Here is a 24,072-nt window from a genome sequence, read left to right on the forward strand (position 1 = left end):
CTACTAAGAGTGCTGGTGTCTGTATAGTATTGATATCAGCAGATATCCAAATTCAGAAATCTGAATGGGATCGGAACTGAAAAAAAGTGCACCAGCACTATTAAAATTGGAATATACAAGGGGTATTTCGGTCATTTTTAAAAAGATTAATGTAAAAAAAAAGACTGTTTGATTTTCATTTTCTATTTTGTTTAACAGAAAATAAAATAACTTGAAAACAGAAATGAAAAAGGCCCGGTATTTTTTCTGAGTCACTGGCTTGACCGGGATTTCACAAATGACTCACCTGAGCGCAGTGAAACAGAAGTTCAGTTCATCCCTTTTTGACCATGAAAAAAGAAAAATACCCTAACAAATGAAATAACAACTTGTTCATTGTTTTTAAAAACCAGTTTCTGACAGGAAAATCCAATGACCAAAAGATTCACTGACCAATCATTCCTTTCTCCCACAGGTTCAAACTAGCACGGCAGCGTTACTGATACATCAAGTGTACATTACCTGCTCTGCAGTAGTTCTTGGGTAACGGACTGTTGTCTGCGCAGTGGAACCTGTTTGTTCTGGACAGACGGCTGTCCTTCAAAGGAGATGCGTTTCTTCACAGGTGGATGGCTGAAGGTGTGGGCACGCCGACGGAACTGCACGCCAGTTTCAAGGTCGTCGTCGGGGAAAGCAGGAGGGGAACCTGGAGGGGAGTGACCGGGAGACTCCTCATCCTGCTGAGGAGAACAGAAAGTGAAGGGAAGAAAGATGTCAGTAAAACTCTTTACAGTGATCTATACACATGATATTTTATAGAGAAGAATGGTTTAGGACCAACATACATTTATGATCTTCTGCTACGTCATGAACCATCTAGACGGCTCAGGTTGCCTAGGACAGGTCTACTTTCTGTCCCTAAAGTCAAAACTAAGTATGAAGGGGCAGCATTTAGTTTTTATACACCACATATCTGGAACAAATGATGCTGGACAGTATTTACCACAAGTCTTTCAAAGTGCATCATCTGGAATTTTCCCATGTTTATTGTTAAACCAATAATTGTTTCATCCAACTTTTTTATTTAGTTTTCATCAACAACAATACAGTATACGCTGTATATTTTATTCCTTATTTTACCTTTTCTTTATATTCAAATAATAAATCAAAATAAGAAAACAATATAAATATCTACTCCAAAATAAATATATAAAAAAATAAAATAAATATGATAATAGTAAATGCGTACTAAATTTAGTGAATGTAAAACTGAAACAATGAGAGAATGGTAAAGGTAAATAATAAAGTTAAACATAAAGCCTGAACCAAAAAAGTTTCCTCTATGACCTGAGTAAAAGCAGGCAAAATTCAAAGGCTAATAATCCTGCCATGTCTTTGAAAATCAAACCACACACAGCCAGTAACTTTACTCCATGGTCACAATCCAAAACCAAATAAAACACCAGCTCAATTACTCAAGTTACACGTCTGGACTCACCTAGCCCACGTAACCCCACAGCAAGACTCGTTCCAGGTTCGACTTTCCACTCAACACTCTTGGACTCAGCGTTGTCTCATGCCTGGCGGTACAACTCCCACCATCTATTGTATTCTAATGGACAATGTCCTGTGACTCACAGCATCACACACTATTGGTGGGAAGGACCTCAGAGGCTCAACTCCACATGAAAACCCTCTAATCTCCTCCCATCATGCTTTTAGAGACCTCCCTCTCTAAGAAATTAAGATTTATTTGTGCTGCTTCTTTCAATATGCATAGAAAAAAACTGTCACTATCTTCAAAGTCCTTGCTATGATAATCGCATTGCAAATCGCAAAAGCTCTGTCTGTCTGTTGCAGAACTGAATGTCATGCTGGATATCACTGTCAGCTGAATGGCTTAGATGTGATTTGCAGATTTTAGGAAACACTGATAAGATAAAGTGGCTCAGTGAATCACACGCTCGTGCGGTGCTGCGTCCTATGACAGAGCCGCGAAGAGGAAGCCGGGACAGGCATGGCTCAGCAGAGGCACGACTGGACATCCTGACTTGAATTTCCTGCTTCTGTATCCTGACACAATCCCCAGATGTCTACTTATTTGCTTAATCACTGGGAAAAAGCATTCTTCTGACTGTCACACATGTAACAAAGAGGGGCATAGGTCTGAGCCTTGAAAGTGAAGATGTAAGATTCTCCTTGCACACACAGAATAAACATTTAAGTAAGAGAGTCTCATGCAGGAAGCAACATAGGCACAAATTCTCTATTATTTTTGTTCGTATCCACAATTTGTTTTCTTTCTTCTTAGTATCCACTGATTTCTGGGTTTCACCAATGTTTTCATATTTTTCCTCTTCTCTTGGGGAAATATTTGAGTTGCTGAAAGCAATTTTATCAAGATCACAGTCCACAAATTATTTTTCAAATGCAAGGAAACATAAAAAAATAAGTCAAGTTTTCTGGGTAACTATGACTGACTGTTTGACTATTTTTAAATCTGCAACAGCCAGTATCGGTGGTTTTGGTAAAAGTAAGAGATATAACAGCCTAATAAAATCCCCCATCACTTGAAACTTCCACTTCAAGCTGATTTGAATAATTTCCCTCACTTGGTGATTCATGTTTCCAGTAAATCTGACATGACATGATTGATGCAAAGGGCAAAATAAGTCATATGACAGCTATGGTCTATTTCATATTACTGTGTGTTTAACAGACCTTTTTTCACAGCAGCCATATTGGCCTGAAACGGGGTAAACACAGGTGTTATCAATGACACTGAGGTCCCGTTCCATTTAGTGTAGCATAGCCTTTCCAATGAGCCCATGTCAGCCATGGCACCCTGACTCGGTTTGACCTGAATCAAACAGATCCATTAGTATCATTGGTAACACCTGGTCGTGTCTAGAAGGGAACCCTAGATATGCAAAGCTCTTGCACATGAACACTTGATTCAGCACAGTAACATTTGACTCAGCAATGCCAGATATATGAGGAGACGCTCCTAGAGCTGCACAGTGGTGTGGTGGTTAGCACTTCCGCCTCACAGCAAGGAGGTTTTGGCTTAGGACTGGAGATGGTCCTGGGGGCTGCAAAGCGGCTGCCCACTGGTCCTGATACTGGGATGGGTTAATTGCAGAGAATGATTTTGACTGTATAATCGCACTGTGTACGACTTTATGATCACAATAAAGTTGACCTTTACTTTTTAAAATATTCTTGTCTCGCTGAGTTTGAAGCACATTAGCAGTCATAACACCAAGACTCATTTTATTGTCTTTGACTGTGCCTGAATTATTTTAAAGTATTTTAAATATGTATATGTGTGAAACCTGATAAATACATGTTGGGGACGCACTTCTAAGGCTTTTGCAAGTGCTGGATCAAAAAAGCAAGCTGGATGCATAAATCAGACAAGGGACTTGGGGGACAGTGGTTGCTGTTGGTTTCCAGTGGTATAAAGTCCCGCCCACTGAAGTCGACATCCCCCATTGGACGATGCCTGACGAGGATCTCTGCTAGATCGAAACACTTGGCCTGCTCATCATCTCTGCTTGAGGCTACATTAGCCAGCACTAGCATGACACAAACAAATCTCTAACTGAATTGCTGGAGGTTGAATTGCATTGTGGGTAATGTGAGCCCTAGGTGTTGACAAGGAAACAACCGTGTGGATTAAATAAGATGATATTGCTGGTTCTGCTGCATCGATTTTGGACCTTTTTTCTTTCCATTCTTTCCACAGTGAGTCTGACAATGTTAAACCAGTGGAGTATTCTTTAACTCCATCGTGACTGATGGGGAGTCAGACTACATCACACACTCACACTACATTCCGCACAGCAGTGACACAGCGAAGCCAACTATCTCAAACGGTTCGCTGATCGCTCTGTAAACACACTCCCTGCTGTACTCTTCCCTCTATTGGCCGATGCCGCTTCATGTGAGAATGTTGGACTGCAGTATCGTGTCTCCATATGAGAAGCCTCCAACTGCTAACACTGATGAAAGTGAAAGCATGTGTATCACACTTGACCTTTCCTGAGGACAGAGCTGGAATACAACATGCTTTTAAAAGCCACTGGCTAAAAAGTGAGAATTCCCAGAATCCCCTGAGTGAAGTTCTGGGAATTATCGTGTTCCCTCCTTCAAGGACACTTACCCTTTCAAAACTGCTCATGCTTCCCATGCTTCCCAAGCGGCCCCGCATCCGGCTAGCACCCTGGTGAGAGATGATAATATAAAACAAGTAATGTGAAAACAAATGAATAAAAACATATGCAACTAAAGGTTTATACAACCCTTTTTAAAAGCATATCAACCACTCATGCAGTTGGAGGACAAATATTTCCTGACTTGATAACATAACATAACTATGTCATTGTTCAGCTAAGTCTCTGAGACAATAACAGATGGCTGCAGAGGTCTCAGATTGCCTGGATCACTCTACTAAGGAATTATTCTGCTGTCTCACTGGCAGATATGGGTCAATCCAAATCCCCTGGATGACAATGACACAGAAACAGCAACTGATACAAAGAGTGAGCAGAGAGCCACTTAAAGGTACACAGCACAGTGGTTTTGCTCTGTCTGGGGTGGAGAAATAAGAGACAAAGAAAGGAAAAAGTAGATACAATAACAGCAGGGAATTAAATAAAGATAAAGGCAGGAGCAGAAAAGAAAATGTGCTATAAAAAAACCCTCTCTGCTCAGACGCACCCTTGCAAAGATGTTCTCCAGAGAGTTGGTGAGGGAGGTGCGCGCTTTATTCTTGAGGATATCAAGTTTGAAGCGACTGCTGGTGGCCGCGCCGTCTCCTGCTGATGAGCTGTTTGCTGCATTCTGTCAGATGATAATAACGGACAAAAGAAAAATAAATCATGAGAGAAAAAAAATCAATAAAATGTGACAGCAGAGACTTTCACTGTGTGCAAAGCCCACAGTCAAGAATAATACAGTGTCTGTTGTTGGGGTTCTCCCATTTGAATAATATTTAACATACAATCCCTCAGGCTGGATCATGCTGAAGTAATAATCCACTTCTCTGTCAGACTTTGAGGTTATGTTTTCCCCTCGGCAACTGATGAAATGTAACACTGACTCAATTGATAACCAGATTAGGTCTTTTCCAGGAACATAATACATCCAGATGGGAAGTGATGAACGTACATTTAAGCAACAAAGAACTGGGAAAACTGAGCTTTTAGCATCAACAGCAGTCACCACAAGCAACTACTATTTTTAAGCAATAAAATATGTTTTGCGGTGCTCTGGTAGCTCAGTTGGAAGAGCTTGAGGCCCGTGTACAGAGACTGAGTCCTCTGCAGCGACCATGGGTTTGATTCCAGCATGCAGGCCTTTGCTGCATGTATTCCCCCCCCCACAACCTACTGTCAGTGCACCTTATTTAAAGAGGTGTAGAGACATATTTCTGGTCCTCTGGGTGTATTTGCCTGGCATATACTGTAGATAACGCACTGACAATTGATGAATATCTCATTCCATCCCACTTCAAATAATCTGAACTATCCCTTTATAATCACTCACAGAAATGTATCAACAATAGAAAAACACAGTTTGACTTGTTTGACTTGTTTGTTGGAATTCAAGGACTCAAACTAGCTAAAATCCAAAAAGATAAGTAGTCTTTGTAGATGAAAAGATTCAGAGGGATGAGAGGCATTCAGTTTAGTGATATTCTGCATAAAATACATTACTTTTCAGAAACCTTTATGGTATATATTGACTTTCCTTAAATTTCAAGAATGTTAAAGGTCATTGGAAACTTTACAGGCTCACGCTGCACCACTTGATTTTGATTTTAGTGAATATGTTGGTCCTTCAGTTCCTTATTAAAACTAAAGCTAAACCTCAGAAATCAATCTGTAACTCAGACTCTGTGAGAGGTTCATCCCCACTCTTGTGACACAGGAATGCAATTCATGCAGTAATTTCTTTTGGCCGATTTTTTGCATCATCTTCAGGGTGAAGAATTTACCTGAGGGGCCTCTCCAATGTGGAGGTGGGACTTTTGTTTGGTTTCACAGAGCTGTCTCAGATGGAGAATCACCAGCTCATTCTCCTCCTGGTCTGAGCCAGGCTTCAATCTCTGCAGACATAAACACACAAACAATTAAAACCCAAGATGAACAAAACACTGCTGGGAAGCAGATAAATCATTTGCAAATAATCAACCGTGCTAGAAATCAGTCACCAAAACACTATTAATGTGTCAGTAATTTTGCAGATAATAAAGTGATTTTCTCTAAGCACAGCCAGACCTTACCTGAACTCGCTCGAAAATCTCAGCCTGCTCATTGTCAGTCAGCTGGGAGAGATATTTTTGGATGGCTAACTTAGCTCTGGGTGGGTAGAGACCTGGAAACGGAATAGGAAGTAAGGATGTTCTTTTACTCTGAGAATCAGCACATAGCATCAATATATTCATGAGTGAGTGCAGAGAGGAGAGCCGGAGTGTGACTGAGGTGACGTGGCTTACCTTCGATGCGTTCGCAGAGCTTGTGCAGGTCGTGCATGGGGCAGGCCTCACACAGCTGGATCAGGGTCTTGTTGCTCTGTAAGGCTGCTGCTGTAGTGAAGGCCTGCTTCAGGGTCAGCATCACCTCATCCACCTGTCATGTACAGTCAAACATGGGGACAAGACAAGCGTGAACACACACAGACTTCTAGAGAATAGAAATAAAAGTATTGGGTTGACAGCAAGAGCTGCAGTTAGAGCTGTCATGATCATAAAATTTAAGTTGACAATTAATTGTCTTGTAAATATGCCACTATTTCACAGATTTCTGTTTGCCTTTTAAGGCTTTGTAAACAAAAATTGAACCAACATTAAAAATAAGCAATGCACAGTGGCCCAGACCAGGCCATATCCTTGTCACCCACAACCTTGTAGTGCAAATTTTAAACAAATTTAAAGAAAATCAGCAAAAGAAAATACTAAGAAAATGCTCCATCCACTAAAATTATGTGAATATTGGAAGTTAAGCACTTCAAGATAAACAGTTGGTGGCGCTAATTCTCCATTCAGGTGCGATTAAACCATAGCGTAGGTCAAACTTCAACTGGTGGAAAACAATGTGGAAATGACGGAAATATGACACTTCTGTTAGTCTATGCAGCTATTTTTATCAAGATGAATGAAAACAATTTTAAGAATTACGCAAAATGATTGCCATCATCTCTAATAACTGGGGTCAGATGGTTATGTAACAAAAAAATTGAAGCCATTTTTATTAACACATTTTGTGTGACTCACCAGGGATTCACTGGCACACTGGAAAACGAAGCACATGTACTGACTGGGACCAGACTCCGACTGGTCCCGACAGATGAACCCAAAATGGTCAGACTGCTTGATACCCTGTGTCAAAGTAAAAACAAACAGGAAACTGGAATAAATCACAGCAAGGGAAGACAATATGTTTGAATCGTTATATTCAGTCCAGCTATATAAAAATGATAAAACGGCAACTAAGAACCAAGCATGTCACTGACACCATAATAGCTCTCGACATTCTCCATTTTCCAATTTCCATTCAATTAGGAAAATGACTAGACATTAGTGCATTATCTTTATTCAGCATGTCCATCTAAAGACATTAAGCAGTAAAAAAGAACATATTCTTACATCACTGATAAAGATGTCATTTGCCATCAAATTAGGGATTGAAAATAAAAAGCCCGCTGTACTGTAAAGAGGCAGTAATGTATTAGATTGCCAAGAAAAGATTTGCAGAAAATTAGTCTGAGCTTATTCTCTGGCTGGGACTGCTGCAGAGGCAAGAGACGGGAGGCTTTTTAGTGTAAATACAGCAAGTAAAAATAAACCAACCTGACAGCAGGATGATATATCTTTGAAGTTCTTCTCCAGCACCACTGTTTTACTGTCTGGACTTATGAGGTTTACTTCAAAACGCCCAACCTGTGAAACACATAAGTATGTTAATATGATCAGACAGATTCATGCAAGAACACACAAAGATACATAAAACACAAAACAATAATGTATTCACAGTGTGTGTAGCTCATCATGGCAAAAAAAAGGTCTCGGTGTCAAGTGTCTCATGATGAAGGCTGTGACTATTCTGAGACCCGCTCAATGACACACATCAACATACTCACACACTCTCAAAAACAAGGTCAACAAGTTTGCACCAATGATTTTTCCCATAATTGACTGCTACGTGCAGTATCATATTGAGCGTTGTGCTCTAGTTTTTAAAATTAGCTGCATGAGGAAATGGGCATGGTGCGTGAGGAATGGCAGCTGGCTCACTCTGCAGCCCACATGCTTTTCACAAAGCAGCGGCCTTACGTTTTCACAGGAGTAGCGCCGCCGTCACAAATTCTACTCAGGAGTTACAGCCTCTTAAAATGAAGGGGTAACACGGGGCCGAGCTGGTCTGCACATTACAGCTGCCAGCCGCGCGCACATAAAAATGATTTGCAGGAGGATCGGAGGCTGGACTAAATGAAAAGAGGGTGACAAACAATGAAAAACGGTACGTGGCAAGGGAGCGTTTGGTTTTCTGGTGTGACCGATGTGAATCAAGATCTTAAAGACAAATTATGACGTGGCGATAGTGAGTGGAAAAAAAAACATACATCCATCTCATTGACAAAGGGAGTATATTTAGAGTTCTGCCCACAAACCAGACATCGACTGCAATTTTGGAGTGTACTGTATATTGTGTGCTCTCCATCTGTACCACAGTCACATATAATATTCACTCCCTTAGGTACACTCCAAATTACTGTAATTCAAATATAATATGCATGCATTCATACTGTACGTAATCACTTCAGGTACGTATATTCATTCAATATTATTTCTTTGTATTGTCTACTTAGAGAACACTTGACTTGTATATAGACTTTTATTTATCTGTTGGTCATTTTCAAGTATACTCAATACAAATATAAATATGTTTGTTTTCGTTCTCATTATTCATGAGTTGAAGATTAAGATTTAAGACTTCTTCTGTGCATACAAATAGTTTATTTTTCTCAAATTCTGTCCAGAAATTTGTTAAAATCCATGTTGGTGAGCACATCCACCTGACACACGTGGTATAGAGAGAAGCTGATTAAACAGTGTGATTATTGCAGATGTGTCTGGTCAGAATTAACAGCCACTCTCAAAAGATGTGCAGTTTGATCCTGAAAAAGACATTCATTAGGCAGTGAACTATGGCTCTTTCACATAAAGCTACATACTGTAAATTTTTTTTTTTCCCCTGGAGGGCAAAGTCATGAGCTGCCCTGCTTTGCTCTCTGATTGGTTCGTACTGATTGCCATTGTTGGTTGCGTTTGTTTAGGCATGAGGCGTGATTGGTTAGGGTTGGAGTAAGATTATCAGGGTAAGTCAAACAGAGGCAGAGTAGGGCGGGTCATGACTCTATACTCCACACCTGTCAGGTGGATGGAATATCTTGGCAAGTGCTTAATAACACAGATTTTAAAACATTTCTGAACAAAATCTGGGAGAAAGAAACCTTTTTGTGTGCACAAGAGAAATCTTGAGGCCAGTAAAGCAGATTCTGATTCTGAAATATAACAGATCTGTTGGTCCTGACCAGGCACTAAGTGCATACTAAGCCACAGGTTTTAATGAGAGACACTGCTGGAAAGATAAAGTTCCTCAGTGCTGTGTTCTGCCAGCGGACAGAGCATCGTCAGTCAGCTGCACACAAAGATAAGGAACCTCTCTGAGCCGCTAAGCTCATTCTGAAACCACAACCTCAGCAAAAGTACAACACATCATTAATTTCCATGGAAAAATCAAACGCGCTTTTCTTCGATGAATTTCCCCTACCTGGAAGAGCATGGTGCGGTTTTTGTCTGCATCGGATGGCTGAACGTGAGTCGGCGCACTAGAGTGTCTGCGGCGCGTGGGTCCCATGATGACGCCTTCTCCCGGCTTCCTCTGTAGACTCCCCGCCAGGCTGCTGCAGCGCGTGCGAAACTCCTGAGGCTCCTCAAACCCAGAATCCTCCAGGATGCACTCTGGGAATGCTCCTCGCAGGCTGCTCTGACTGGAGCTGCTGGTCAGGTCTTTACCTGAAACACAAAGATACACTCTTATTGATAGTAATGCATTTCTTTAATAAAATATTGTCCTCTGGGGAAAAGAAAACTTCCTTTTTTCAGATCAGTCTATATAATGTCTAAATGGTGATATTCATGTTTTTTGTATTAAAGCAAACAGGATAATTTAGTTATTAACAACAATTTACAACAGCTTCAGAATGTTTTACACAACAGCAGTCAGTAAACTGAACAACAACATGCATCAAGGAGATAAAGAGGGTGAGACAACGTCTGGACAGTTCAAAATGCAGCACAACAGCAGAAATTTCATAAATGTTAGCATTTTTTCTTTTTCTCATTGTTTACAGGGACTCCGGTCTGCAATGTAGTTCATCACTGATAAACCACAGAGGTGTACAGTAACATCAGGATTCATAATCAAAAAAGTTTTTATGTCATGTTTATATTCTCATTCTCCCTCTGTCTTTCTTTCCCTACATCTCTTTCTGTGCAAATCCACACACATTTTTTTAAAAACAGGTTTTAGGTGGTCCTGCAGTCATCCACACCTACTTCTTGCATCCTTTTTTTATTTCCTTTTAGCTCTCTCCAAACAGGTACTGCAGCTGCCACTGGTCCTCATCTGATGCTCCAAAATCAAAACAACATCAGAGTAGAAGCATCAAGGAAGTTTGACAAATCTTGTAACGCAGTCAGCGATTTAAAACTGTACTTTAAACATGCACATTAGACTATTTCAGTGCATTTGGTCCTAAAGAATTAAAAGGGAAGCAACTAATTACAGTAAAAAGGATCCATGTTGAATCAGCAAATTTTCTCTACATCAACCATATTCGTCCAACTTTTTTTTAAAACTCCATATATGCAAGAATGGAAAGCGTGACAGGCACAGCAAGGGTGACTAAGGGGAACAGGTCCTAGAAAAGAAAAGTTTCTTGCAGGTCCTGCTTTGACCTTTTGTTGTTACTGTAGTTGTGTGCACACACATTGTTCAGCATGAGGCACTCACCTCCACCTCCAGTCATGTCCTCCACTCCAGGGCCCTTTGAATCTTCTACACTCTGATTTAGAGCAGAGGAGAGTGGGTCTCCTTCTCCCCCTATGAGGAACTCCACAGGGGGACTCTCTGTGGACCCTCGCTGACCGTTGAGCAGCCGCAGGCGCTTGCGTTCAACCTCGTGCTGACGAAACTTTTCGATGCAGTCATCGATGAGGGTGGCTGGAGCCTTTTTATGCAGAACTGTCACCTGGTATTTGTTCAGATTCAGTGGCATTAATTCAAATAATTAATTCAATCAAGCCTTATCAAATGAAAATGATTCCTTTTTGGAGACTATGGTAATGTTTACCTTGCCACAGTACAACACTTCAAACTTCTGGGAGTTGTAGAAGGCCTCGTCAGCTTCCTGTTTGGGCTTGGCGTCTTCCTTTAGGGCTGATTTGGACACTTGGCGAATGCTACTGATCACCTCAGGGACCTGTAAGAAAGGAGAGTGGAATGAAAGGATGTGATGAACAGGAAGACATTAACAAAGAAAATCATAACATAAGAGAAAGGGAACTGAACAACACGAGAAAAAACTGCTCGACACAACTGAGACAGACACAGTAACAACAGTTGCAATAACCCTATTACTTCAAATGTTTCCAGTCCTAGTAGCATACTGATAATATCATTTTCATCCTTAATAATTTCATCTCATAACTGTAAATAACTAATTTAATAAATTAGTTTAATAAATAACTCTGAGGACCAACAATGATTAGGCTAATTTTTTTTTTAACCCAATCAAATTTTAAATTATGTTACGTTTGGTTATTATAATAAACCTAGATTAGATTAAATTCTGTTGCATCAAAAATCTAAAATTTGACTGAGCATTAACTTTAAACTTACATTTGAAGAGTTTTAACTTTCAATGGCTGCCTTTTTGATATCGACTGAAATAATCAAGGTCTTTGAAAAAAAAACCTAAGGGACAGATTCAACTAAACTGAGTTGTTTTATGATGAATCTCTGCTTTCGTTCACTCCAGTTGATCCATTCACATATTCTGCCAGTTGCTGCCAGGGAGTCTCTTTTTTCCTTACTGTGCAGTTGTCCATTATTTAAATCTACTATTTGGCCATATTATTCCTTTAATTTCAGCCATCAGGATTTTCTCAAAGGAGAAGAAATTAGAACAGAGATGAGGAGTAGGCTAACTACATTAATAAACTTTGATTTTGTAAACAGAGATTAGTTTTTGATTGTGTACCAGGGGTCTTCATTTTAAACATCATCATCATCATCGCAGGTGTTTTGGACATAAATGTAGACTCAATGCATGAACAGAAATCAACACAGAACAAGTAAAATAATGTTTAGCTGACAGTTACAGTTTATCCAAGAACCAGTTTTAGTTAACAAAATATTACCCACCTCCACATTGCATTTTTAAGTGACTCAAGGCTGGAAAAAAAACAAAACAAGATTTGAGCTAACTAAGGCTAGACAAACACTAGTTTGGTAACAGAAACAGGCGAGGAGCCAGGAAACGCCCACGCTCTATAGGACAGAGGACAAAACAGACGGCCAGAGGAAATCAGAGACTTGAAGGTCACAAACAGAGCCTGTTTCCGCACCACGCTGCATGAGGTACTAACACCACGTTCAACAACTGCAGGAACAGTTGGTACCATCAAAGCAAGAAATTTGTTTTGGCAACTTTCACCCCAGGAAAAAAACCCAAACAAGTCAAGACAGAAAATGTACGTCTTTCGATGCACACGATTAGGCAATACTTGTGAATCTGGAGCCAATCCACTCCATCACTCAGTCTTGAGACACTTTTACAGATGAGATTATAATAAATTTGGCAGACACAACAGAACTGACAGTCTCTAAAATGCGAGCGCGCCTACAACCAGGGCCAGAGCCAAGGTCAGCCAAATACTGTGTTTAAGACAACAATGAGCACTAAAACAAACAGTGGCTCCACAACACAGCACACATCTGCTGCCGTATCTGATAAGAGCCGCATGCGGACTGTTGAGCAAATATATTTATTATTATGTAGACTAGGGGGGGAAGTTATGTAACAAAATGCATCAGGCTTTCTTCAGAGGTGTGACCAGAACACCGGGACAGAAGCCGAGGGCAGGCAAACAGGAAAAGAATGATTGTGAATAAAATAAAACATCCTGACAACGTCTAACCCTGCTTTTTATGGAAGTCGGTTTACATATGAGACACAGAGATCAAATGCTTGTCTGCCATATTGCTTCAGTGGCTGCATGAGCTATTTTAAAGTCCCATTTTCAAAGTGCCTGCCCTCCCAAGGGTTGAGCCGTGCGTGGCTGCTGACAGAGGGCTGTATTGAGATGAGGAAGAGGGCAGGTGGTGGGGGTGGGTGGGTCATACATATTCAGCTATGTTTTCAAAACTCTCATCTGTGTAAATTATTTTCTGAAGCTGCTAAACAGCTCTGACAAATCCTACTGGTTCTAACGGATTAAATTTTAAGTCTAAACCTACATTCAGTTTAATCCTGCTGCACCAAAAATTTAAACTCCAATGTAAAATGTGACCCAGTATTAACTTTAAACTTACGCTTGGGGAAGTTTGAGATGGATTGAGCAAAATAATCAAGTTCCTTGCGGAAAGTTAAGGGACAAACTTACTGATTTTTATGATACATCTCTTTCTTTCACTCCAGTTGATAATTCGGCCAGTTTTTCTCAAAGGAGGAGAAATTTTCTGCCGAGCCATCATGAGCAGGCTAACTAGGCCTGGGTTTGTGTTTACCCCATCTTTTATACTTACTAGAACTGACAGCACTCAAATTTATATATGCCTTTTCTAAATTCATTTTAATTTGAGTAATTAAGCATCTCCATTTTGATTACAGTATGAAATTTTGGTTTACATCACTAAACGTGGATTTACTTAGTATTTAATTTCTTAATTTTAAATTGGATTTTTCTCATTTAAACCTAGTTTGGCTGAACTCTGATTAAGCCTTATCTTTTGTGGAATCCTTTAAGACCTTCAAAACATCTTTTGAGATAAAAGCAAAGCAGGTGTGCATTAAAAGCAGCACTGACACTACTAGGTCAAGGTAGTTCAGAAGCCTTGGTGGCTGAGAATCACAGCTGCACTGTGTGGTGTTTGTCACAGAAAAAAAAAAAATGACAGCACCCTCGCAACATTTATAGAAACTGCTGGATTATACATGAGTAAGATGATGCCACTGTAGCATTTGATCTGATTAATTATTTGTACTCAGCCCTATACGGAGGCAGTTAAGGTGTTCATTCCTTGGGTGGAGACAGGCACAGACAGGCAGAAAGATGTGTGTTTTCCATTGGCAGTCTTTTTAAGCATATCCTCCCATTCCCAACAGATCTTCAAGCTGGTTTTTACATCTAACCTTCACCCATCATTGCCTGGCTTTATCAAACAATATGAGTGACACTGGGTGTGATCCAAAGCCTGTCTACATAAACACCAGCAGCTTTAGAGCTTAGGAGAAAACAAACATGAGGATTGTCCCCTCTGAGTCCTGAGTGCTCTCAGTGCATGGTTCATGTAATGTCAAAACCTCCCGACAATAGGTGCTAATAATATCTATTCAAACAGTTGTGGGCATATTGTTCTGTTGCCATTATCGGCAGCGTTAAACCAGGACTCAACACTTTCACCCATATCATCTGCAGTTAGGCCTAATTAGACTTCTTTCACACAGACACAGGTTATCATTGTGTCAATACAAAATAAGGACAGAAACAAAGACAAACATATGGAAGATAATTATCCAACAATAAATGCAAGATTACACACTTTTTAAGTCAAAAGTTAAAAGTCTTGCAGAGTTACTCAAAACAAATAAAAGAAAAGAAAATCCAATTACAGCTGAACTTTAAATGCCAAATTTCAACTGTTCATTCCAACAAGTCAAAAAAAGACTAATTAAATCAGAAACTGCCTCATGAAATAGGCTAACAGACAACTGGGGGGGAAAAAAAGCTGGATAAAACTGTTGCATGTCTGTCTTTGTGTGGCTGAAGCTCTTCAAGGATTGGTTCTGAAGGCATACTGTTGTCACGTGCCTGTAGCTGCACTTCACTACAGCTGTGACGTCCTCCCAGTGCTTTTCCATCTGCCTGAGGACAAACTGGGCACCATCGTTCAACAAAGTTCACGTCCCAACTCACAACAAAGGCTCCTATGTCACCTTAACATGAGGCAAAAAGCTCTTATCTTTACTGAAAAGTGTCAGGACGGCAGTGAAATGAAGTGGCTTTTTCTTTCCTGTACATGCTTCTACATACTTCTTTTTGCATCTAATAATATATGATTTATAAACTTATTTTTGTTCCCAATGCAATGTTAACAGATGTTAGCAGATTAAGACCATTACCAGAGCTGCCAACTGTTTTGATTACCTATTAATCATTTCAATCATTTTTCAAGCTAAAATGTCAAACATTTGATGGTCCCAGCTTCTTCAATGTGAGGAATCGTTGCATTTATGACAGTAAATGAAGAGTCTTTGGGTTTTGAACTGTTGGTTGGACTAAAGTACCAATTTGAAAATGTCATGGGAAATTGTGATGAGCATTAATTAATTAATTGATTAATTATGAAAATAATCACCTCATTAATCGCTAATGAAAAGACTCATAAGTTGCAGCCCTGGGGATTACCATTTCTCCTGACAACAAGATAAGAATCTACGGTCCTTCTCATTTTGCAAGAAAGGTGATCATGTAGCCGCCTCACCTGCCCTTTCTAACCAAAGCTGGAACAGGGGTGACTCAACAAGCTTGTTAAAACCTCTCAATAACAGAGAATGGGAAAAAAAATCATGTCTGTTTTTGTTTTTTATGATAGTCCATAGCCTGGAGTAAACAGACAATTTCATCCCAATTTGGTGTTATGACCGTCTGAGGTTGTAGCGCTGATTTTACAGTATGTCACTCTTACCCCGACTTGGCTCATGTGTGAATTTCAGTGATGAACAAGACAGCAGAGGGTCACCTTGTGCGAGATTTCCACTGTGGTCCAGTTCCAAGTCAGAGCAGAGGTGGAAAACACAAGGTCTGTACATGCTCAGACTGCTGGCTAGATAACAACACAAGGGAGTTGAGTTGAGTCAGTGTGCCATGAGTGCCTCACTGAGAGGGTAAATGAGTATCCTGGACTCTGAGCCAAGCACACTGTTACAATTAAACTCTAAATAACGGTGTTGGATTAACTCAGCGTTTGATATTATTCCGGCAAAATAATACATGCAGCCTGTTGTCATGGATACGCCAACCAGGAGTCTAGAGATAACCTTAAAGGCTGGAACACTTTGTACATAACCGATTAAGGGAGGATCAACAATGTATACATGAGGACTGAAGTCGTATTTCAAGTCGAGGAGGTCAAACTTGATTTAAGCACCCAACCTTTCAAACAAAAGGAACACACACAATGACACGTTCCAGGTTCATGTACAGTTTATCAGTCGACCAATATTATTAGCCGACATTGGCCTATCAAAGTTATATCAGTCTATACTGGTATACACATATACATTATCCTATTTGTTTTTATTTTTTAGTCCCTAATATCAGTATCGGCCCCAAAAATCCCCTATTGGACTGTCTTTATAAAGGATTCTAAGGACTTTTGAATGTAATCTCTTTGGAATATGATAAACACATTACATAGAGATACTGGTACTGTTTAAACTGGACTTTTGAGTCATATGAGGTCACTGAAACTTGCTTCTGGGCTACATTAGTGCCCAAAATCCAGCATCGGTCAGGCCCTGATGTATCGACCACGACTTGTTAGCACTTCTTCATGTTAAACATCATCCAAAATCTAATAAACTACGTTTGAGCCAACAACGTTTTTCTGCTCGTCTTCATTTCGTTTTAACCTTTCACATCCTATTGAGAGATGCCAAGGGTCTTTCTTCTTTCCCCAGGCTTTGCACAATGTACCTGTATCATGTCTGCAGCTGAGAATAGATTTTTAGAAACATGCCTGTCACTCTCAAACAAAACAAAGATTTATCAAACTTGGTTGGGACAATGACAAAAGGTACAGTCGCACAATAAGAATGCCTGTATTATAAACAGGAAATAACTGGCATACAATGATTAACAATGGTTGCAGCAGGGTGTTACACATGGCAGCAAAGCACTGGTAGAAAAACCCATGCATTCCACATGCTCCACCTTGCACATGTTGCTAGCTTGCCTTGCTGGCTGCCAAACCAGTTCTGGTTGCGTAATAACGCTGAATGAGGTATGTTCAAGATGCCTCTCTGAGTGCTGCGAATATCTGGATCCCTGTAAAGAGACCAGACACCTCGAAAGTGCGTCTCCCTCAAACTTGTTGCCTCTTCTGCTCTCAGCTTTCACCAGCAGACAAACAGCCTGCACATACCACAGGAAACATGATGCAACGCAGACACGTTTGAGAACGATGCAAAAACATGAGCACAACTGGATATCTGTTGGTGAACATTGTTGGTGAGGGTTTCCCTGCTCACTGAGGAAACAAGAGTATTTTTGGACAAGTGTGAGACTTAAGCTCGTCTTACGGCACATGAAGAGTCATGTTGGCACAACCCCAAACCACGTGACTGTAGTTTAAACACAAAAAAAAATTATTAAGTACTTTCTAAAAAAAAAATCACTATTGCAAAATTTTAGTGACACAACAGCAAACACACAGTCAGACACACATCAGCGCCACTAGGGTGAGCTCTTGAGCACCGTGCCTGACACTGTATGACCGAAAAACATGACAGCACATTTTCAAACTCTGACTCCTACGTTCCTGATTTTGGGACTGTTTACACCACATTTCGGTTTATTACTCAAGAGTGGCATGCTGATCAGCATGTAAATGTGCTGACTCGATACTGTGCCTGTTCAGTTGTTGTCACACAACAGGCTCCAGAGATAGTGATGTCTGATCTGATAAAGAGGAAATGCACAGAGATGGATTAACTTTGCCAAAAATCCAGTCAGGGTGCTCTGTTTATCATTCTCACCGACCGACCAGTGGCCTAAATACTTAATACCAAAGCAAGCATGTTTGGACCACTGACTTTAATCCTCCGTGTGTGATTAAATGATATAGTTGTCACCTCAAGGAGATTCCGTCTCAATTCAGGCTTTGTGGGACAACGTTCCTTTGTCTTGTGGTTACACTTATAACCAGATTCAGTCCATCATAACCTTTAAATTGGTGGGTCTCACTGTAAGTACTGACATTATTGTGGATTCATAGTTAAAGCTTTGACATGGAATTATTAGATTTTAGTGATTTGGAGGTCCCTGTGGACAAAACAAGTTGTGTTCCCACCAATAATAAAAACAAAACATAACATCAAAAGTAAAATTAACCAAAGAAAGATCTCCTCCTGCTTCTTTTTCACTGGCTAACACTACTCACTGTAACTTTGCCTGGGAAAAGGACTTTAAGGACTAAAATCACACAGATATATTAGTCAGCTGATATTCAGAATCAAGAATCAGAAATGATCCCTGTAAGTAAACAATTATTAATCATCATCATTCTTATTATTATTATTATTAGTAGTAGTAGTAGTAGTATCAGTTGGCCAATATTATTAGCCTAATATTGACTTAGCACATACGTTTATATTGATATTGGTATATGTTTTCCTATGTTTTACAGATTATGATAGTTTTGGGGGGTTATAGGCAGCAATTTATGTATATTTGATCATAATACATATAAATAAATAAATTAATTCAAAGAATAAATCAGCTGATATATCTATATTGATATTATTTTACTCCCTTGGGGTCCAGTATTGGTCTCGCTCTTTTAAGGACCCTCAGGCCTTTTAAATATAATCTCTCTGAACTATTATAAACGCATTACAGAGATGCTGGTGTTGTTTTAACTGGACTTTTGAGCCATAAAGTCCACTGAAAACTAACTTCAGGTCTACCTTGGTGTTTATTAGGACTGCAACTGTTGCAACTATTACAACTAATTGACAAATCATTGCAGCTCTAGTGCCTGTAGCAATACCCCAGAACTAAAAGTTACCCTGATTTTTCTCAGTCTACTGGGCACGTCTCTCTTGTTCCTGGTGTAATCGCTGTGGCGTCGTGCGTAAGGGTGTCTTTGACACTTGACACCTGGACAGGCCTACCTACCTGGTTGGGGTCGGAGGCCTTAAAGACGTGACAGGACATCTCGGACTCGGGGTTGTCGGGCTGGCCCCGCAGCAGATAGGCAAAGTAGGTGAGGTCATTGCTGTTGTGGATGAAGCGAGAGATGAGCTGCGCTTTGTGCTCGAATATAAACACTGAGGAGTTGTTGCTGCTGGAGGGGACGCAGCGGACGAAGGGGGGGTTGAGGACCAGCTGAACTTCTCTTGGCTGCACCACGGGGCCACAGTCGCCTTTCTCGGCCCTCCTGCGGATCTCAGCCACCAGCCACGGCAGCATGGGCAGGGTGGTCCGCTTGTCCAGCGAGGACCAGCCGACATAAGTCAGGGCGAACCTCCGGTCTGACTTCGCAGGGCTGCTCTCCCTCTCATCCCGACTCTCCATGACGACCCAGTTCAGGACACTTCTCGGCCCGAAGCTCGTTGACAGCGACGCGGGACTAAAGATTTCTGTCAAAAATGATGCGGAGGGACCATTCCCTGCGTGCAAGGCCAGGCGTAACGCTAGTTGCGCTTAGTTTGCAACAGTTTCCATGTTCACATCCATAGTTAAAGTTTATCCAACCCAGCGATCAGCTACGTGCACAACATGTGCTCGCCCTGTCGTTCAGCTGCACCACTCCATGTTATCCAAATACCTCAAAAAAAAAAAACTCTCGGATGGACTGTTTTCTTCCTTCAAGGACTTCTAGTAAATTCTCTTATAAGGTCATGTATTTGTGGCTTGCTTCCATGCTCTGTGGATCCACTGTTTGCATGGGCAGTGAGTCAGACGCTGAACAGTCCTGCACTGTACTGTCCCAACCAGGCTCGCCTGCTAAAACGTGGCTTTGGATGGCTCCTGTGTAAACACAAGTCGCCCTGAGAAATCTGATGTCTGTGACGCGCCGTGCATTGCTCTAGAGGGCAGAAAAAAACCGGGGCGGCGCATTAACACAGTCCCAGCCCTAAAATCCCGCTAAGCTTCGCTGTCGCGGTCGCATGTTTCTTCCCCAGCGGTCTTATAAGATACATACATTAATGCTTGTTTCTCGCCTTTTGGTTTGGTCTCTCCACTGTGATCCTTTCTTCCACAGCGCCTCGGAGGCGGAGCGGCTGTGCGACTCGACGACCCGCCCAACCATCCCATGTGCTGGAGGAGTGGGCAGGGCAGAGCCGCCGTCAGGAACGTGACAGGACGGAGCTCCACCTTTCTCCACACAGTGCATAATATTTGGGAAGTATGGAAGCCCATCTCATCTCCCCCAGTAAAAGAAAAAAAATTATTCCCATGGTAAAGTCTTAATTATGAATTAAAAAGTCGAAATTAGGACATGAAACAATAATTATGAGCCAAGAAGTCAAGATTATTTTTAGTTTGAAAATTGAAATTATGAGAAAAAAGTCATAATCAAATAGAAAGTCATAATTTTGTGATTAAAAGTCAAAATTGTGAAATTAAGACATAGTATAATATAGCAAGTCGAATTTACAACATTAAACAGCCATAAGTATTAGACAGAGTCGAAATTATGAGATAAATAGCTATAATTATTAATAAAAACAAAAATATGATATAAAAAGTCATAATTATTGGATAAAAGTCAAAATTATGAAATAAAATCAAAATGATGATATAAAAAGTATAATTTGTGAGATTAAACAGTCATAATTATTAGATAAAGTCAAAACTATGAGAAAAATAGTCAAATTATGTATAAACATCAAAATGATGGTATAAAAAAAGTCAACATTATAAAGTCAAAGGTACAGTGTAAAAAGTCATAATTATGAAATAAAGTCATAAAAGAGACAGTCATAAGTATCAAATTGAAAGTGGAATTTATGAGTTTAAACAGTAAACATAATAGTTGAAATCATGAAACTGTCATAATTATGAGCTAAAGTTGAAACTGAGGCAAATAGTCATAATAGAGAAGAAAAAAGTAGAAATTATGAGATTAAATTCTAATTATGAGATTAAAAAGTATGAGTTTATCTCACAATATTGATTTAGCTCATTTTAATTTTTTATCTCATAATTAATTTTTTTTATCTCATAATGAATTTTTTTTTATCTCATTTGCCTTTTTAGCTCATAATTCTGACTTACCATAGGGATAGGTTTATCTTTTATTGGCAGAAATGGACTTCCATAGAGAAACCTCTCCAGTGGTAGTGGAAAGTGTTGGCAGCCCCCATGGCACTAGTCCTCTGGACGCGTAACTCTTTTGGTAGTAATCCTGCCTATCAACTGCCTTCACCACATAAAACAAGCCAATATGCTGGCAGCACAATGAACCATATGAAATACCAGAGTAAGACAGTTCACAACTCTCTGTTTACACGCAGGCTGTGCTGATTCATAGTGGTGGATGGATGTAATCACATCTGATATGCTTTCTGCCTGAGAGGAGTTCCCATCTAGCCATGATTCAAGCACTCCACCTATCCTAAAAATAGAGGCTGTGCCATATATAACCTCATCACTGAGGCAGTGGCCCCTCGAGCTCTGCAGCCTACCAATCTACCATCCACAATACTCATGAGGACTATGTGTTACATACACGTATCTTTCCTTTGCATGACTTAAATATTATTCTGTGTGTGTGTATGTGTGTGATTTGATTCATTTATATTGCTAATGTTACCTATTTTCTCATATTTCTGTTTATACATAATTTTTTTGTTGCTCATGTAAAGCAGTTTATGTCTAATGAAATGTGCCGTATAAATTAAATAACTGCCATTACCATTACCATTGCAATTGCAGGGCAGGCAATTAGACACACACGAGGCTCCAGACCAACATTCAATGAAATCATATGCATGTCTATAATAATTTTTCACAATAGATGCAAATTAGACCTTTTTTATATTTTATGATAACAAAGGCCTCATAGCCAATCAAACCTTATTTCTTCTCTCATTCGTCCAATTTCCAAAAAAAGTGATTAAATTTAAAATATTTTCTTCCTCCTTTTGCTGGGAACCCCCTACAACACACTGTTCCCAGACCCCAGCTTGAAAACCACCACTATAATGCATTATAAACACATTTATGATTTGTTCTAATCTGCTTATAGCACTGTATCATTATAGCTATAAGCACCAATAAATATTTATAATGCTTTATAAGAATGATCATAATGCATTATGTAGTATATTTTTTGTATGGATCATAGTGTATTACAATTCTCATAGTCGAAATGCATTATAATTATTAAACGTTAAATATTATGAAATGGCCCAATGAAATATCCTCACCCTGCCTCTGGTGTTTTTCACTGAACGAAGGAAAGGCTGTCTTCAATCAAACACACACAGGCTACACATTCTAAAAAGACGTATGATCAATTAACATTACTTTTTACTGTCATAAAGCATTGTAAATATTAATGAGTGGTTTTAAAGCTACTAGAAGGAACTTTCACATTTTGTTGATTTTGGTCATACACAGGCATCAATATTAAATTGAGGCCAGTTAAAACTCCTTGTTGTAGCTTTAACTACAACTATACATTGCTATAAGCAGATCTTAACACATAAGTATGTTTAAAATGCACTGCAGACACGAGCGTCATAGAAAGTGCTGTACTTTTCCTCTCTGAGTGCTGACATTGTTGAACTGACTGTCTACAGTACATTGCCGTGAAAGTGGAAAACTGATAAAAATCTATGGTTCAAATATGCAATCACACACTGGATAACTGAAGTATCTCTAATTTGGCTGCAGACCCTCTGGACTCACTTCACATTGGGAACCATTATCAGACTGGAAAACTACCCAAAAGTAGTTCTGAATGATTTTTCTTTGGATTATACAAATAAAAACTAGTTTAGTGGTGAACAGTGACACCAGTTAACAGGATTCACTGGCTTTAGTGTATATCTGCTTTCACTCTGACTTGCTCTGAGCTGTTGGGATCAAATATTGCAATCAAGGTTTACATTTAATACTCATTTATTGCATCACTGTTGTACAGCATCCAAGTGAGGACAGACCAAAGTGGAAAAAAAAGGCAATGACCTCAGAACCACGCAGCAGGCTTGTAAGCATCACCAGGAAAACACAAACAGCAACAGTAAGTCTTCATAATTTAGACATAAACAAAAAACATGAGAACTGTAAAAGGCTTTTCATACTGAAAACAATACTGTGACATTTATGAATTTAGCCACTAAATCAAACTACTTAGTATACAAGATGTTGTATAGTATTGGCTGTGTTCAGTGTGGCACTCTATGTTCATTCTGTACAGTCTGGAAGTGCAAAACCAAACTGGAAGCAAACAGGAGTTTAGTGCAAACTATGATTAATCTCTAAACAATGTCAATGTTTGACACTTTGTGACAAATGAGGCACAGTTTGAATATTTTGTACAAGCAATGTGTGCAGGTTGATACTTTTTCTGTTTTAGCATTGTGTGCAAGTAGTTCATAAAAAAAACAAATCAACTGTTCTACTTTGTATGCTTAGGACTAGTTGTTAAGTAACTATAATGGATAGACCATTGATTTCTACTGTTTAGGTAGGCAAAATAAGATTTTTCTTCTTTCTGCTCCTTTTCGGTTGAGAGATTTTCAAATGGTTTTGTGTTTTCTTTTGATTGTGTCATTTTCTTTCTTCTGGAGTTGTGCATTACATGAGCAGAACAAATGAAAAAATTGATTATTAGTCATGGTTTTGCAGTATTAGCAGTAGTGCAAACTTTTACTTTTTTGTCCACTTGCCAAATGACAAATTTTACCAGCCATTTGTATATTTTATCAGTGTTTGATTGGTGCTACTTTTGTGCCCCGGGGTACACGCCGCTAAAATTAACGCCATCTAACATGATAAAT

At 39.7% G+C, this 24,072-nt stretch overlaps 1 protein-coding gene across 3 annotated transcripts in view; it reads right to left on the reverse strand.

Moving 5' to 3' along the window:
• The window catches only part of tbc1d4 (TBC1 domain family, member 4), a 40,334-nt gene extending 19,811 nt beyond the window's left edge, over window positions 1-20,523 (reverse strand). For 2 of the 3 annotated variants that reach the window (XM_084724880.1, XM_084724878.1), the window contains exons 1-12: window positions 19,235-20,523; window positions 11,404-11,532; window positions 11,064-11,301; window positions 9,819-10,063; window positions 7,835-7,924; window positions 7,259-7,363; window positions 6,482-6,614; window positions 6,269-6,360; window positions 5,981-6,091; window positions 4,702-4,824; window positions 4,145-4,204; window positions 502-719 (exon numbers count right to left, since the gene is read on the reverse strand). In XM_084724880.1, coding sequence (XP_084581006.1) covers window positions 502-719; window positions 4,145-4,204; window positions 4,702-4,824; window positions 5,981-6,091; window positions 6,269-6,360; window positions 6,482-6,614; window positions 7,259-7,363; window positions 7,835-7,924; window positions 9,819-10,063; window positions 11,064-11,301; window positions 11,404-11,532; window positions 19,235-19,633 — 1,943 coding nt within the window. In that variant the 5' untranslated portion in view covers window positions 19,634-20,523. The remainder of the gene's footprint in view (window positions 1-501; window positions 720-4,144; window positions 4,205-4,701; window positions 4,825-5,980; window positions 6,092-6,268; window positions 6,361-6,481; window positions 6,615-7,258; window positions 7,364-7,834; window positions 7,925-9,818; window positions 10,064-11,063; window positions 11,302-11,403; window positions 11,533-19,234) is intronic. The other variant, XM_084724879.1, reaches the window with a different exon arrangement.
• Between the last annotated feature and the right edge of the window lie 3,549 nt (window positions 20,524-24,072).

The sequence above is a fragment of the Lutjanus erythropterus genome, chromosome 8, assembly GCF_056507025.1.
Source record: "Lutjanus erythropterus isolate fLutEry1 chromosome 8, fLutEry1.hap2, whole genome shotgun sequence".
NCBI lineage: Eukaryota > Metazoa > Chordata > Actinopteri > Lutjaniformes > Lutjanidae > Lutjanus > Lutjanus erythropterus.